Genomic DNA, 17590 nt, shown 5'->3' on the forward strand with positions numbered 1-17590 from the left:
TCACATTTTTAAACCTGCTGCGTAAAATTTAACTCGAAGTTTAATTATTTACCTGCCTCTCTATTGCTCGAATATGCAAGAGAATAAATTAGCGCCACTTGCACCATCAACCCGGGGTTAAGCGGTTAAACCGTTAACCCAGTGTCAGATTGTACTGGTAACCATGGTAACTCCAGGTTTAACCGGTTATCCCCGGGTTAGTGGGAATGTGCAAGTGGTGCTTAGAGAGGTACCTAGATGGGGTTGCCAGATCGAAAGGCGTTATTATCGGGAAAAAATATAAATTTTTCGGGATTTTGGGCCTTAAGTCGGGAAAAAAAACCATTCATATTAAATTAATTGTATTAAAAAACAACGATATTTTACATTATTGGCGCTACGTCAGCTGCTGTGCCCAATCTCGCCACGCGCGCCCCGCGCGCGCCCAGACAGGCTCGACGCGGGTCGCTTGCTCGCTCGACCACAGTTCGGAACTTGAAATTATTGTTTTATAACGTGAAGCTGTTTTTCGGGACAATTTTCACTTTGTCGGGAATCGGGAACACATGCTAAAAATCGGGAGAATCCCGCCGAATCCCGACCATCTGGCAACCCTATACCTAGATGACATTTTTCGATTTTTCGATGTTGGCGCTACAGGCCCAAGGTTTTTAAGTAGGTACAGTCAGCACCAAAAGTCGCTAAGCGCTGGTAATTTAACAAGCAAATTGTAAACACTTTCCCTTGGATTTACCTATTGTTTTACTTGAAGCACATACAATTCCTTTCCTGTTTTGGGCAAAACGTGAAAATTTAGATTAGAACAAGTTCAGCAATCCAAAATATAATCCCAACAACCCTAATACGTACATAATTTTACGCTGGTAAATTAAATTAGTTTTATGGTTTAACTCTCGCATTACTTACGATTGTTATGTTAGTAGGTACCTACTACTCACAATACAACGGTTACGATTCACAGGCGTAGAGTCTGTGCGGAAAGAGAAGAGTCGTGGAATGTATTGGGCCCCATACGTTCCACGACTCTTCTCTTTCCGCACAGACTCTGATGAAGTTCTTTGGTATGCAATGTATAATAAAAGAAATAAAGTCTGTCAAGCTATTTCCGTCAGTAGAAAGAAGCGGCAAAGTTAAAAAAATTAGGCGCGAAAGGTTATCGTCCCACAGAAAATTTGAATTTCGCGCCTTCTTCTTCTGGCAAAGTTGTTTGACCGGCTATAATTATTTTGTCAAGTTTTACAACTTCTCTAAAATGAATACAAGCATCTACAGTGCAGAAACAAAACGCAACGTCACAGTGACGTTGTCAAATTAATTGTTTAGTAAGCTGACAGTTTCGCTTCTGTTCATGCTATTATTTCATTCTTGTTTTTTAAAATTAGACCTTATATATTTATAGCATGGTTTATTCTCAATTAATTATTTAAGAAAATATAATATTTGTAAGCTTCACCAGCATCAACGACAGAAGCTAGTTAGAAATTAAAAATGTATTGTTGATACGAGACGTGTCAAATCTAGTGCTGTTGCGGCGATAAAATTTAAAACACCACGTATTGGCCCACGCTAGCACTATTTCCTGCATACGATTATCCGATAACGATAAAAAACATACGTAAAAATCCCTGTCGTAAATAATCGGTTGTGGCCATTAAGCGCATATGCGGGTCTAACAAAGGTTTTTTTATTTAAAAACTATGCGTGTGGTATAAGAGTGCGCGTGGGGCGTGAATGAGGGTGATTTGTGACTTAGTAAGGAAATTTCGCCGGAAATTTAGGCTTAAAATGAGTGGAGTGAATAAAGAAGCGCCGATAGGCATCCAGTGCTTGCAATGGCTGTCCGTCTGGTGTTGTCCGCGCTTGCAGATCAACAGGCTACGATGGTAAGTTATAGTGACTCATACTTGTTAATACAATGCTATTCATTATTAAATTTTATAGCAAAGAAGTTTCTTTGTTATAATAATGAGCCATTCTATGTAATGGTTTGATGTTATAAATTCGTAGAATGATTTTTTTGTTACAAAGCGTAATGTAAAATAAATAACAATGTTTATAATAGGATGGTCATGATACTTATAATTTAAGGATAAGTACTGTTTTTAAATCTTACAAATAACTCATCACTACATAGTATAAAACAAAGTCGCTTCCCGCTGTCTGTCTATCCGTCTGTATGCTTAGATCTTTAAAACTACGCAACGGATTTTGATGCCGTTTTTTTTTAATAGATAGAGTGATTCAAGAGGAAGGTTTATATATAATTTGTTAACCCGTGCGAAGCCGGGGCGGGTCGCTAGTCATTTATAAAGCATGATTTCTAAACTGTTTAAAAAGAACTAACGAAAATCTACTTGGACGGAAGGTGGACCTTAAGAGTAACAAAATGGCCAGGACCAAGGGGAAAAAGAGGCCGAGGAAAACCACAAAAACGATGGGCAGACGACATCATACAGATAGCTGGAAAGAACTGGATGGAAACAGCAAAAAATAGAGAGAAATGGAAGGGTACTGAGGAGGCTTTTACCCAGCAGGGATCAGTGCAATCAAAAGTGCAACCAATTTAATAAAAAAAAAAACAAATGATATTTAAAGCACTGAGCAATAAAGCTATAATAATAATAACGAAAATCTACACAAGTGGTTCCCAAAGTTGACTGGGCTGCAAGCTGCGACCCACCTAACAAAAACTGCCATTTTAGACACCAAAGGGCATAAGACCGTTTTCTGTTTCACTCAGTCAAGCACTCTCCAATCCTACTGAACTAAAGGACCTAAAGACCGATTAAGAGCGCGCAAAAAGATTTAGTTCCTTTCGGTCCTTCATGGGATTCAGTCTTATTGTTCTTAGTTTGCGAATGAGACAAGCCTAGACGATAGCTTGTCAGTTAAACCCAAAAGATGACAGCTCTGAACCAAGGACGTTGCGAATATCCGCATCCGCAACCGCGGAACTTCCGCATTATTTTCAACATCCGCATCCGCATAAAATTGATGCGGAGTTTAATGCGGATGCGGATGTGGAACAGGTCGGTACAGGAACGTCTTAGCATCGGCGTAAGTGCTAGACTGCTAGGTAATTTAGTCATTAGCCAAAAAAACCTATTAGAAAAATGAGCAGTCAAGCGTGAATGAGACTTGTGTACGGAACCCTTGGAACGCGAGTCCGACTCACACTTGGCCGGTTTTTTTAATTAAAAATTACTATACTTCGTTTTTTTAGCATTAGAAATTTGGTAAACAATCTTGATGTGTCTTTTAATTGAAAAACACATTTTAAAAATAAGTTACGGTAAATATGTAACAATTATGAATCTAATACGATCTTTTATAGTCTTCTGCTTTCATAAGTAATAGTTATTGATTTTTAAAAAGTGTTTTTCAATTAAAAGACATGTCAAAATCGCTTACCTTCTTTCAAGTTCTTTCTAATGCTAAAAAAAACGAACTATAAATAATAATAATTGACGTTTTTTATGTACCTATCTTGACATCCGCATGTGGATGTGAGCCTTTAAAAATCCGCATCCGCATCCGAGTCCGCGGATGTCAAAAACTCGGCATCTGCAACATCCCTGCTCTGAACAACTGACCGACATCGTCCGGCAGACTGACCATCAGTGGCCCCCTTTAGTCAATCGGTTTTCTTTAAGCTGTACTCTTAGTATAAAATCTATCTAATTATAAGTACAAACAAATATTGCAATTACACTTATTTAAACTTTCACGATTTTTACACATTATTCAATTCAATTCTTTATTGATAAAAACATAATTTTACACGTCAGGTACATACAGTGCTTAATGCTAAGTCTTATAATTATTTATTATATTTACATAGTTGGGCAGGCAAGGCTGAGCCAGCGAACTAGTTGTTTATTAATATGTAGGTATATAGTTTTATTTACTAGGTACAGTGTTGGGTCTCGAAAAAGGCATCAATTGAGTAATATGCGTCAGACACCAGTTTAGATTTAAGTTTTTTATTGAAACATTGGTCGCTGGTGGTTTGTTTCAACTCCAGCTGGATTTTGTTATATACTTTAGGTCCTACCGTATGTATACACTTTCTGGATTTGGCAAGTCGCGTCTTGGGTGGATTAAGTTCAATAGGCCTCCTGGAACTCGCACCTCGGGCGTTACCACGAGTCGGGAACTGTGTTATGTTGCGTCTTACGTATTTTGCCACTTCGAAGATGTATAGACACGGCAGGGTAAGAATTCCTGTTTGTTTGAATAGTTCCTGGGCTGGGTGGTCCCATGGGACCCCAGATATACACCGAATCGCTCGTTTTTGGAGTTTGAATGGCCTTAGTCGGTCCGCAGCGTCGCCCCATAGGTCGACTCCGTATGATAGTATTGAATGAAAGTAGCCGTAATAAGCTTTCTTAATATTATTAATGTTTAGACTGGGACGGAGTCTGCCCAAGGCGAAGCAAGCGGATGACAGGCGGTCACATAGCTGATCAATGTGCGGACTCCACGTTAGCCCGGAGTCAATAATCAGGCCTAGGTATCGCACTTGGTCGACCTGAGGGACGTATTGGCCGTTGCAACTTATATTTAAATCGTGCACTCTGTTACCTCGCAAGCAGAAGCGGAGTATGTTAGTTTTTTCAACGTTTAATATCATTCCGTTGGCCGAGAACCACCTTGCTACATCATCCATTACTTTAGCCAATTTAGTTTTGAGTAGAATGAAATGAAATTGTACAACGGGACTTAATCGCGTATCTAAGTTTTAAGATTTACCTCCGACGTTTCGAGAATGGCGTTGTCCCCGTGGTCTCGGAGAAGACTGGCTAAAGTTGACATCAGCATCTTCTAACCGCGCGAGTTTTTCGATCTACCCGCACTTGGTCTTGTTTATCAGCTTGAACGTTTTGCGCACTAAAGTCTATTTTTTTATTTGGTAGACTAAAATGACATTTCATAGTATGAACATCATGTGTCATTTCATACTATGAAATGTCATTTTAGTCTACCGAATAAAAAAATAGACTTTAGGGATGTCACTCTGTCGACACACAACACTAACGATATTCGATTTACCGACTGTCGATATTCGTTTACGCTTACATTTACTAATGATCCATGATCCATAATGATCCATGTGGATGAGATCTTGAAACCCTCGTCCCGATTGAAATTACTATGTTTTTTGATTTCAATGGCTTCCCGTACTTTCCTGCTGTAGAAATGACGATCCGTGGACAGGATTTTAGGGTTATGCAGCTCAATCCAGTGGTTTGGTCCTGACTCCAGTAAATGCTCAGCCACGGCAGACTTGTTCACCTGACGATTTTTGACAGCTGCAATATCATTTCGTACCTTGTCACACTGACAATAGTATGAGGTCCCTACCGACTGTCATATTGATTGTCACTGTGGCAAGGTACGAAATGGTACGGAAATTGAATTCTTTGACTGTGCAAAAAAAAATCCGACAAATTACTGACTTCCTCTTTTTTTAGAAGTCAGTAATTTTTTTATTTTATGGTCTTTAAAACTGTACAACTCACAACTGTGATGACGTCACAAATCGTGCCTTGAATTAAATACCTTCGTGCATCGTTTTCAATTTCATTGCCATTCAGAGTTTGCCTAATCGCCGTTCAGATTTAATGAGTAACAATTTAATTGCTATTTTACTAGTACATAATTAAAAAACCGGCCAAGTGCGAGTCGGACTCGCGCACGGAGGGTTCCGCACCATCAACAAAAAATAGAGCAAAACAAGCAAAAAAACGGTCACCCATTCAAGTACTGACCCCGCCCGACTTTGCTTAACTTCGATCAAAAATCACGTTTGTTGTTTATTAATATTCTGTTTTTAGTATTTGTTGCTATAGCGGCAACAGAAATACATCATATGTGAAAATTTCAACTGTCGAGCTATCACGGTTCATGAGATACAGCCTGGTGACAGACGGACGGACGGACAGCGCAGTCTTAGTAATAGGGTCCCGTTTTTACCCTTTAGGTACGGAACCCTAAAAAAAGTAATATTAGACAGTAGTTTAACAGATATTTTGAGGATTTGTTACTAAGGTATATGATAAAACACCTCAAATGTATACAGTAGGCGCTCGGTAACAGGATTGTTGGAACTGCCGGATTGGATTTGTATGAAAACTCAGCCACTCTGTAATCTGTAATCCGTTATTATTATTACTCACTAGCGACCCGCTCCGGGTTCGCACGGGTTAACAAATAACAAATAACGAGCAAGGCTGTGAAGGGTTAAAGCAGCGGTCGGCAACCCGCGGCCCGCGGGCCGCATGCGGCCCGTGAACCTGTCACTTGCGGCCCCTCGAGCCTCCCTGGCTATTTTGTATGAAATATTGACAAACGACAATGTCTAGTCTAGTCATAAATATTAACAAAGTACGGCCCGCGTGAACTTCGTTACCTACTATGTGGCCCTTGGCTGCTAAAAGGTTGCCGACCGCTGGGTTAAAGGCACGAGAGGTACAGTCAGCAGCAATAGTTGCTGAGCGTAAGTCGCGTCAAGATAATTTTGAACATGATCTTGAAGCGACTTTATTGTTAAGAGAATAAGTGTGCGTCAAGGTAATTTTGAACACCTCGCCTCGCCCGCTTAGCAACTATTGCTGCCGACTTTTCCTTTAATAACCCCTTACAACCTTGGAGGATATAATCAAACGGAGACGACATGTCTGTAATTTTCTGTACAAAACAACAGATTTTTGCGGGGGAGGGGAACGTCAAATGTATGCGTAACGTAAAAATAGCCATGTCAGATAAACGTCAGTCCATACATTGTGTATGACCGTTGGCCGCCTATTTTCGACAGAGCCCAAAGAAAAATAAGGCCAATAACAGTCATCCATTGAATTACATTGTATAACGATTAAAAATAGCAAAGATAAGAAAACAACAAGAATGTCACCGTCTAAATGAGCCCTTATTGTTTGTGCCACAATAAATGGCGTTGTTTTGGAACGTGTCTGCTTCAACGCTTGTATATGTATGGTTTCGCTGTATCCTATCGTGTACAGTGAACTGATCACACATAATCCTTATTGCCAGTAGATAAGGTCGTTAACAGTTAAATGTGTTGATGTTATTGAACCAGCTGCGTTCGGGGCGTTTATAATAAAAAATTTAAAACGTGAATTCTATTTTAAATCTTATAAACATGGATTTAAGGTTTAATGTATACCGATGAAATTGTTATATTGGAACCAGACACGGCTATGACGTAAGTACATACCAATTTAAAATTGCATTAAACAGGGCCGTTCCTCGGAATAGTAAAGTAAATGAAGTGCGTTACATTTTCGTACAGTCACCTGCAATAATATGAAAATATCTGACACGATCTTATTTGTACAGTCATAAGAGCGTGTCACCTATTATTGCGGCCTTCGAAGAGTAACATATAATTGCAGGTGACTGTACTTTACATTAAAATATCTATACATGCACTTTAACGTTTCAAGTTGTTGAAGTGTAGTTGATGTATGATGGCGACTGTATAACTGCATACATTATACCAATATAACAATATTATTATCATAAACTGAAATAGAAAAAGTGACGAAGCCCTCCAGTGGTGAAGGCCGGATTCGATCCGGCGTCTTTGACAATCCGAGCTAACGCCTTGAACCCCTTGGCCACCCCGCCACGGTGGAACCCGTCCCAATTTCTCGACTATATGCCATCTTACTTAAGACTAGGCGCCTTTGCCCAACTCTAAGGGCAAGCAATATGCGCTTGCACCTCCTATACGAATTCCTTACATTTCATAAAATAATTTGTTCCCAAAGTTGTGTAATATTATTATCGTTATAATAATTAGATAACGTCTGTCTTTTCGCACTTATGCAATGAACTATGACTGCTCACCTTCGGCATCTGATTGACCTTTTATAAGGCCATTAGGTACATTGCTATTATCTGTGCTCTGCGCTTGGCAGATGAGGTTTGTTTGATTTGCTACCTTATTGTAATAGTCATAAAGTCAATACCTATTACAGTAATCATAAGATAATGTTGTCTTTCAAGTAGAAAATCGAATGAATGAATGAACTTTGAAAATGGTATATGTACGACATTATCTTGTCTCGTAGAATTTTCGCTCAATAAAGCAGAAACCATCCTTTATACTCTGGACTCGCCCACCGAGGGTTCCGTACCCATAGGGTAAAAACGTCTGTCTGTCTGTCACCAGGCTGTAACTCATGACCCGTGAACCCGTGATAGCTACACATCAGTTGAAATTTCACAGATGATGTATTGCTGTTGCTGCTGTAACAGCATTACAGCAAATACTTCATAGAATTCTTGTATATGTATATATTTATTTATATATATATATTTCGGTGATCTAGGAAACGGCTCTAACGATTTCGATGAAATTTCCTAGATATAGATAACGGACGACTTTTTCGCAATCAGACGCAAGCGTGTGGGATCACTACTCAAGCGAGTGCGTGGCAGCAGCAACGGCCTACTCAGAGTATTGTCGGAGAGTCTTGACTGCCCTATAACTGAATACTGGGTCGAAGTGGCCATCGGCAGGGCCAACTAGGATAAGCCCGCGGCCAATCGCGGGCTAATTTGTCGTGTTTCTCCTTCCTGTATATTTTCTGTTCCTACTAACTTAGTTATTAAGTCAAAATTGCTACTAACATCCTATGGATCATTGATCTACAATAAACGATTTTTATTTTTTTATTTATATGGGGGTTTTCGGGGGCGAAAAATCGATCTAGCCCTAGCTAAGACCTATCTTATCTCTGGGAAAACGCGCATTTTTGAGTTTTGCAAAGTTCGGTCTCCCAGATATTTATGAATAAATTAATATCTTTATCTCTGCTATTTTTGTTTTATAACGTAATGCGTAATCTAATTTGTATTACACTTTGTTTGTTATCTTTAATACCTAACTTCTGTTTACTACCTAACGTCCGATTTTTTTATCAGTGAACATCTGATATGATATTTATATTGAACATAAAATAAATATGCTTAGGTACGGTCAAGGATATTAAATTATTAACATACATCTAAAGACGCCTTACGGGCACCAAGAATGGTGCTAGTTCAGCGGTGTCACTCACGAATTTGAGCTAATCCTGCAGCGTAACGCAACCAGAGGGGCTACCACGAAAACCGTTTTTCGCAAATTGCGGGGATCTTTCTCTTTTACTCCAATGAAGGCGTAATTAGAGTGACAGAGAAAATTGCCCGCAATTTGCGAAATTCGGGTTTCGCGGTAGCCCCTCAGTTGCGACCAATCGCGTCCGTGATGCGAACTCATAAGGTCCGTCTTTAGATGTATGTTAATGCAACGTCCACATTTTTAAAATGTCACAAAATGCACACCAAGGTTAATTCGAAATCCTTGCCCCTATTATATAATACATACATATAATTACGCCTATTTCCCGGAGGGGTAGGCAGAGACCACGCATTTCCATTTGCTACGATCCTGACATAGGTACCTCTTTCGCTTCCGTTACTTTCATAACATTCCTCATACACGCTCGCCGGTTTAGGGTGCTCTTGACCTGGTCTTTCTTCAGGATTTCCCTGATCTGATCAGAGAGTGTCCCCCGAGGTCTGCCCTTTCCAACTCCCTCTTCTACTTCTCCCTTATACACTCTCTTTGTCAACCTTCTTTCACTCATTCTTTCATTATATTATATAGTAGTATAGATAAAACGTATAACAGCACAGATGAGAGTAACATGAGACATTAATCATTTAGCACGCGCCATAAAGAGATAACAGGACTCATTATGGACACTATCATGTTCATGACATCAGATGCTTTTACGGGTGACACATAAGCACATTCTGAATTGAATATATTATTCTTGTCGGTTTTTAATGTATAACCTCGCGCCGCCCACCATACAAAATTATAGCCTAGGAAGTTTGAATCTTGTTGTATTTTCAATTGGGTTGAATTTCTTTGTTATAAATTAAGGTTACATTCCATCGAAACTTAAATAGTGTACATCTTAATGTACATTGGGCGGCACGACGATAAGGGGTTGTCCATTAATTACGCGAGGGCTTCAGAAGGGGGGTTAAGTCGAATCGGGGAGAGAAGAAGTTATGAGGTATTTTTTTCGGACCGAAAATAGTGTCTCAAAAACCCCTCACGTAATGAATAGACGCACTGATAGACGCCTCCTAGCCTAGCTTTGAAACGTATTGTTTAAATATTTTGGCTGCATGAAGCTCACTTGAGCTTGCTTTGATGTTAATGAAGTTGTAATATTAAATTAGTTTCAGCCTCAAAATTTTGCTACTTTTTGTACCAGAAAGTTACCGCGCTTACTAATTATTATGAAGCAGATACCATTGAAGAGATACTCATACATTTTAATTTATTTAAGTGTGGCCAGAAGCGATCAATTTATAAATTTTTCAATAAAAAAAAATTGTCAGGATCTTAGAAGGGATTTATGTCAAAAATCAAAAACCTTTTTGTCCTTTCCAGCTACCAGATCTTCATCCTCATACTGACATACTTCACGTACATGACGTACCACCTGACCCGCAAGCCCATCTCCGTAGTGAAGAGCGTGCTGCATCAGAACTGCTCCGGGCTGGTGCCACCACCAGACGTGGACCCTCACGACGACAACTGGTGCAATTGGGCACCTTTCAGTAAGTACTAGCGAGCCGCTTACTTCACCTACTTGACGTACCACCTGACCCGTAAGCCCATCTCCGTGGTGAAGAGCGTGCTGCATCAGAACTGCTCCGGGCTGGTGCCGCCACCAGACGTGGACCCTCACGACGACAACTGGTGCAATTGGGCACCTTTCAGTAAGTACTAGCGAGCCGCTTACTTCACCTACTTGACGTACCACCTGACCCGTAAGCCCATCTCCGTGGTGAAGAGCGTGCTGCATCAGAACTGCTCCGGGCTGGTGCCGCCACCAGACGTGGACCCTCACGACGACAACTGGTGCAATTGGGCACCTTTCAGTAAGTACTAGCGAGCCGCTTACTTCACCTACTTGACGTACCACCTGACCCGTAAGCCCATCTCCGTGGTGAAGAGCGTGCTGCATCAGAACTGCTCCGGGCTGGTCCCGCCACCAGACGTGGACCCTCACGACGACAACTGGTGCAATTGGACACCTTTCAGTAAGTACGAGCGACCCGCTTACTTCACCTACGTGACGTACCACCTGACCCGCAAGCCCATCTCCGTGGTGAAGAGCGTGCTGCATCAGAACTGCTCCGGACTGGTCCCGCCACCAGACGTGGATCCTCACGACGACAACTGTCTTCCTCGCGTTGTCCCGGCATTTTGCCACGGCTCATGGGAGCCTGGGGTCCGTTTGGCAACTAATCCCAGTAATTGGCGTGGGCACTAGTTTTTACAAAAGCGACTGCCATCTGACCTTCCAACTCAGAGGGTAAACTAGGCCCGTATTGGGATTAGTCCGGTTTCCTCACGATGTTTTCCTTCACCGAAAAGCGACTGGTAAATATCAAATGATATTTCGTACATAAGTTCCGAAAAACTCATTGGTACGAGCCGGGGTTCGAACCCGCGACCTCCGGATTACAAGTTGCACGCTCTTACCGCTAGGCCACCAGCGCTTTCAGTAAGTATTGTAGGTACCTAATATATATATATAGTCCTCCTCATCGTTTTCGATGACGGCGACCCCAAATAAACATCATGGACGTTGTCTAGCGTGAGCCCTTATGTGGCTGGCCAGGCCGAACTTGGTCTTAAATACTCTATTGCACGTGTGACAATAAAGTTGGCCAGCTGCGTTGAGCGTGTACACGTAGGAGGGCTTAGGTCTCTCTTTCCGTGACTGGCGTTTTGTGTCTAGGCTTGTGAGGCGGTTATCCTCAAACATTTTGACACCGTTATGGATGGTAGAACGCCAAGATGACCTTCTTCCAGCAAGCTCCTCCCAACGCTCAGGGTCGATGGCGCAAGCGCTCAGATGCCGTTTGAGGACGTCCTTGTAGCGCAGGTACCTAATAAAGTATCATTGAATAGAACTTGCTAACTATAACAAACCGCCATACTAAAATTGTCACTGAATGTCAATTTACTAGTAACCTTTGTTTACATAATTAGCAAGTTGCGTATACATAGATGTGTAAGCTGACATATATATTACCTTAGTTTTAATTTTTCGTAATTTAAATAAAGGACGATTGGCACAAGGAACTTCGTACATGGCCTGCCTGTTCCTATCTCTATCGCCCGCTCGTAACTACACTTCTGTCCGACCCCTGATACCCGCGGCCCGCGGGCAATGACACTGTGCGAGCGGTACAGCAATAATTAATGCGCGTGAGATAGAGATAGGAATTCTTAATGCCAAGCGTCCTTCCTTTTCCTAAATGGTGATTTTTCTGTATGTATGTACAGATACGACGGACGCCAACACGCTGCTGGGCGCGCTGGATTCCGCGTTCCTGTTCACTTATGCTGGCGCCATGTTCGTTTCCGGTAAGGCACAACTTATAACTTGCATGAGGGTTACTTTAGCCATAGACCAGGGATGTTGCGGATGCCGATTTTTTGACATCCGCGGATGCGGATGCGGATTTTTAAAGGCTCACATCCGCGGATGCGGATGTCAAGATAGTACCATGAAACACGTCAAATATTACATTTTAGTAATTTTTATTTCAAAAAACCGGCCAAGTGCGAGTCGGACTCGCGTTCCAAGGGTTCCGTACATTAAGTCCCACTCACGCTTGACTGCTCATTTCTAATAGGTTTTTTTGGTTAATGACTAAATTACCTAGCAGTCTAGCACTTACGCCGATGCTAAGACGTTCCTGTACCAACCTGTTCCACATCCGCATCCGCATTAAATCCGCATCGATTTTATGCGGATGCGGATGTTGAAAACAATGCGGAAGTTCCGCGGTTGCGGATGCGGATATTCGCAACATCCCTGCTTGATACATAAATGATTTGATTGGTTGATTAATTATTTAATTAGATTAATTAATTGCTTACAGGAATGGTAGCAGAGCGAGTAGACCTCCGTTATTTTCTCTCTCTAGGGATGCTGTTTTCTTCTATATTCTGCTACTTGTTCGGAGTTGGGAAAACGTACGGCATACATAATATATCGTACTACTTACTTGTACAGGTGAGTGCTAACCACAGACAAGACGTCCTCTATACTTCGTTTTTTTTAGCATTAGAAATAAGCACAGAACAAGTAGAATGGCGATGCGAGCAGGGTACGTGTCGCCGCCGGTTATGAGCAAACGCTCGCATGCTAATACTCGCCCGCGCTGACCGAAAAACGTAAACATGCCTTTTGCGCCACAATAACGTTCAGATTCAGAAGCCAGACATCAAATCTGTCTAAAGGAGGCGTATCCATTCACCAGGCACACAAGTTTTTACTACCGTTGCGCGAGAAATGTGGAAATGTGGAGAGGAACGAGCGGCGACACCGGTTCCGATACTAACTGCGCGCGATAGCCGTTCTAACCTCTTTAATATGTTCTGTGGAAATAAGGTAAACAATCTTGATGTGTCTTTTAATTGAAAAACACATTTTAAAAAATAAGTTACAATTATAGTAAATAGTAATTATAATAGTAATAGTTAATAGTAATTATAGTTATGTTATTCCTCACCGAGTAATCTCTTCTATGGCACTAATCCGATTGCGTCACGGGTGGGTGCTCAGCAGGGGGACCCGTTGGGGCCTCTTCTTTTTTGCCTGGCCGTACAGGGTGTTATAAGATCATTAGTCTCTCCTTTAAACGTCTGGTATTTGGATGATGGAACGTTAGGTGGAGCGCCGGATGTTGTGTTGGATGATGTGAGGAAGCTTGTGGAGGCTTTGGCCGCCGTTGGTTTACAAATAAATGCTGAGAAGTGCGAATTGTTTCTTTGCAGCCCGGATAGGGGGGGGTCAATAGCAGATTTTGAAGCGGCTTTGCCCGGCTTGAGGTTGGTGGAGAGGTCATCGCTGTCGCTTCTTGGGGCGCCAATTTTTCCGGAAGGGGTTAGTCAGGTGGTCCAGGAGAAGACCGTGGCGCTTTCGGAATCTATGAAACACTTGCAGCATTTAACGGCGCACGTGTCTCTGGTGTTGTTGCGTAACTGTTTGTCGATTCCACGCGTGACATACACTTTGAGAGCGGCGCCGACGTGGATGCATATGCAGGGTGTGTTGCAGTTCGATCAGGTACTCCAAGGCGGTTTAGAGTCCATCCTTAATGTCAGGTTTGAGGGATCTCAGTGGTGTCAGGCTGCTCTTCCCATTCGACATGGCGGTTTGGGAGTACGTCGCATGCAGGACGTGGGGCTTGTAGCATTTCTTGCTTCCTCGCACGCGTCGCGGGGTCTGGTGGCGCGCATTTTATCCATCAGTGAGGGTGATGTTCACATGCCTTTTCTGGGTGCTGCATTGGATGAGTGGTCTGTTCGCTGTTCTGACGACGCGCGTCCGGACGACCTTGGGGCTCAGAGGTCTTGGGATGACGTTTTATGCCGTCAGATGTACGAGCAGTTGCTGAGAGGCGCGGCGGGGGTAGAGCTGGCTCGGTTAAAAGCGGTGGTTGCACCTGAGTCTGGGGCCTGGCTACACGCCTTGCCGTCTTCGCACTTGGGGACGTTGTTAGATAACGATTCCCTAAGGATTGGTGCTGCTTTAAGGCTCGGGTGTACTGTGTGCGAGCCTCATGTGTGCGTCTGTGGGGTGATGGTGGAGGCAAACGGGCACCATGGATTGAGTTGTGCGCGGTGTGCTGGTAGGTTTCCTCGACATCATGCGATTAATGATATTGTGCGCAGAGCGATGGTGTTGGCTAACCTGCCGTGCGTGTTGGAACCCCAGGGTCTTAGTCGGACGGACGGGAAGAGGCCAGACGGTCTCACTCTTGTTCCTTGGGCTAAAGGTCGGAGTCTGTTGTGGGATGCTACATGTGTGAGCACCTTTGCCGCATCGCATCTTGCACAGACAATACGTGCGGCTGGGGGGGCTGCGGAGAACGCCGCGAGACAGAAACATGCCAAGTACTCAAACTTGAAGCCGGTTTATGATTTTGTCCCTCTCGCTGTTGAGTCGGCTGGTCCTTGGTGTTCCGAGGCGAAGGTTTTTGTGAGGGACCTGGGAAAACGCTTGCGGGATAGGGGTTGCGATCCTAGGTCTGGTTCGTACCTGGTCCAGCGTATATCGTTGGCTATTCAGCGCGGGAACGCCGCTGGTATTTTGGGGACATTTGTGCCGGGTACTTACCGGATTAGGATATAGGTTTATGGCTTATTATTATGTATTTTGTAATGACCAATTTCCTTTATAATTTGACGATGCGTGTTGCGGATGACATATGTGACAAAATGCATTTTAATTTGACGAAGCCTGAGGTGGATGAGCTTTCTGTATGATTTGCTTTGTTATGAATTTCATTTCGCTTCAATAAAAGTAATTCTAATAATTATTATAGTAAATATGTAACAATTATGAATCTAATACGATCTTTTATAGTCTTCAGCTTTCATAAGTAATAGTTATTGATTTTTAAAAAGTGTTTTTCAATTAACCCGTGAGTTCCCACGTGTGTGACGTCACCATAAGCGTTCTGGCTCAAATTTGAGCCCTTGGGAGCTGACAGGTTAAAAGACTCGCTAAAAAATGCATGCATGCATGCATGATAATGCTAAAAAAAACGAACTATAGACTGAGCATAGTAACGCTACCCCCTCTGCCACTTATACGGTAGTTTTACTCCATCTTCGAGTCAATCCCGTGCCGTGATTGGTCCGTGTCCTTGAACGGACCAATCACGGCACGGGACTCGCTCGCCTCGTCCCCCGCACCCCCGTATTTTTGGCAGCATCGGTTTCATGAAATAATTGCTCTAAACTCCGTCTAGAGGATTCCTAGTCTATGGTGCTAACAATTATGGCAATTCGGTAGGTGCACGACTGGTGCTGCCCTCATTTTGTCGGACTTTCTACGTTAAATCTTATGGAGTAAAGTTAGTTCAAGCGGCTGCCGCTAGTACTAATGTGAGACATTCCATAAGATTACCTGTGTTTGTGACGATCAGCGCCACTTCCCCCTCCACCGACATCGTAGCTTGCCAATAGGGTATTTGACTGTATTTCAAATAAATTATTTTACACCATGCATCAAATAAAGCACCAGAAGATTAATAGAGAGACGTAGACAGCAGTTATTTTTAGACACAATTTCTATTTTATATAAAGAGTGGGTAATTTGATTGTGACGTCACATGCTAGTGTTTCATATAAATTCAATAGTAGCAAAATCGTTATGACCAGGGCCCGTACTTTTCATGCCGTTGACATCAATTTGACGACACGCTGCATATACGATGATCCCAAATAGTTTTATTGTAATTATTATTTATTAATCATTAGTCGTCAATCATTTTAATGATGTACAAATTACTTCAATAGTTTTCGTAATTTACAAAAAACCGACCAAGTGCGAGTCGGACTCGCGCGCGGAGGGTTCCGCATCATCAACAAAAAATAGAGCAAAACAAGCAAAACAAAATAAGCAAAAAACGGTCACCCATCCAAGTACTGACCCCGCCCGACGTTGCTTAACTTCGATCAAAAATCACGTTTGTTGTATGGGAGCCCCACTTAAATGTTTATTTTATTCTGTTTTTAGTATTTGTTGTTATAGCGGCAACAGAAATACATCATCTGTGAAAATTTCAACTGTCTAGCTATCACGGTTCGTGAGATACAGCCTGGTGACAGACGGACGGACGGACAGCGCAGTCTTAGTAATAGGGTCCCGTTTTTACCCTTTGGGCACGGAACCCTAAAAAACGGATATCTGTTGCAAAAGTCGTGTTAAGATGACATTGTGCCTCTTTACATTTTTCCAACAATACCTAACAAATATATCAAATTTTAAGTAAAATGTATTATTTTAATCTGACAGCTGCAGTTATTTAGTTGAGTGACAATAAGATAAAAGTTAATTAGACATCGTACTGATTATTTCAAGTATCGATATCGGTTACCTGAAGAAGTTGTCAAAATGATTAATTATGCAAAATAATAATTGCAATCATACTCTATGCAGCGTGACGTCATTTTTGCGTCAACTGCTTGAAAAGTACGGGCCCTGGTTATGACACTCATCGCAGTCGATGTAGGTAGGCTCTAGGCTCTAAGACTACCTCCTCAAAATACCTCTTTAGTCTTGACTATCATCTGCAAAGATGCTGTGGCCAATGATGATGATATTTTTCAGGCAGGGGCGGGTATATCACAGACTACAGGGTGGCCGGGCACGGTGGCCATCGTTGGGAAATGGTTCGGCAACAGCAAGAAAGGGCTCATATTCGGCATTTGGAACTCGCACACCTCATTAGGGAATATACTCGGTGAGTTCCACTAATGTATGTCAGGTGGTATATCACAGACTACAGGGTGGCCGGGCACGGTGGCCATCGTTGGGAAATGGTTCGGGAACAGCAAGAAAGGGCTCATATTCGGCATTTGGAACTCGCACACCTCATTAGGGAATATACTCGGTGAGTTCCACTAATGTATGTCAGGTGGTATATCACAGACTACAGGGTGGCCGGGCACGGTGGCCATCGT

At 42.4% G+C, this 17590-nt stretch overlaps 1 protein-coding gene across 1 annotated transcript in view; it reads left to right on the top strand.

Moving 5' to 3' along the window:
• The first annotated feature begins 1481 nt into the window (after positions 1-1481).
• Positions 1482-17590, top strand: part of LOC134660519 (glucose-6-phosphate exchanger SLC37A2) — a 42149-nt gene continuing 26040 nt past the window's right edge. Inside the window, exons 1-5 of the mRNA XM_063516293.1 lie at positions 1482-1883; positions 10481-10650; positions 12392-12472; positions 12994-13127; positions 17238-17370. Coding sequence (XP_063372363.1) covers positions 1732-1883; positions 10481-10650; positions 12392-12472; positions 12994-13127; positions 17238-17370 — 670 coding nt within the window. The 5' untranslated portion in view covers positions 1482-1731. The remainder of the gene's footprint in view (positions 1884-10480; positions 10651-12391; positions 12473-12993; positions 13128-17237; positions 17371-17590) is intronic.

This window comes from Cydia amplana, chromosome 27, assembly GCF_948474715.1.
Source record: "Cydia amplana chromosome 27, ilCydAmpl1.1, whole genome shotgun sequence".
NCBI classification, from domain to species: Eukaryota; Metazoa; Arthropoda; class Insecta; order Lepidoptera; family Tortricidae; genus Cydia; species Cydia amplana.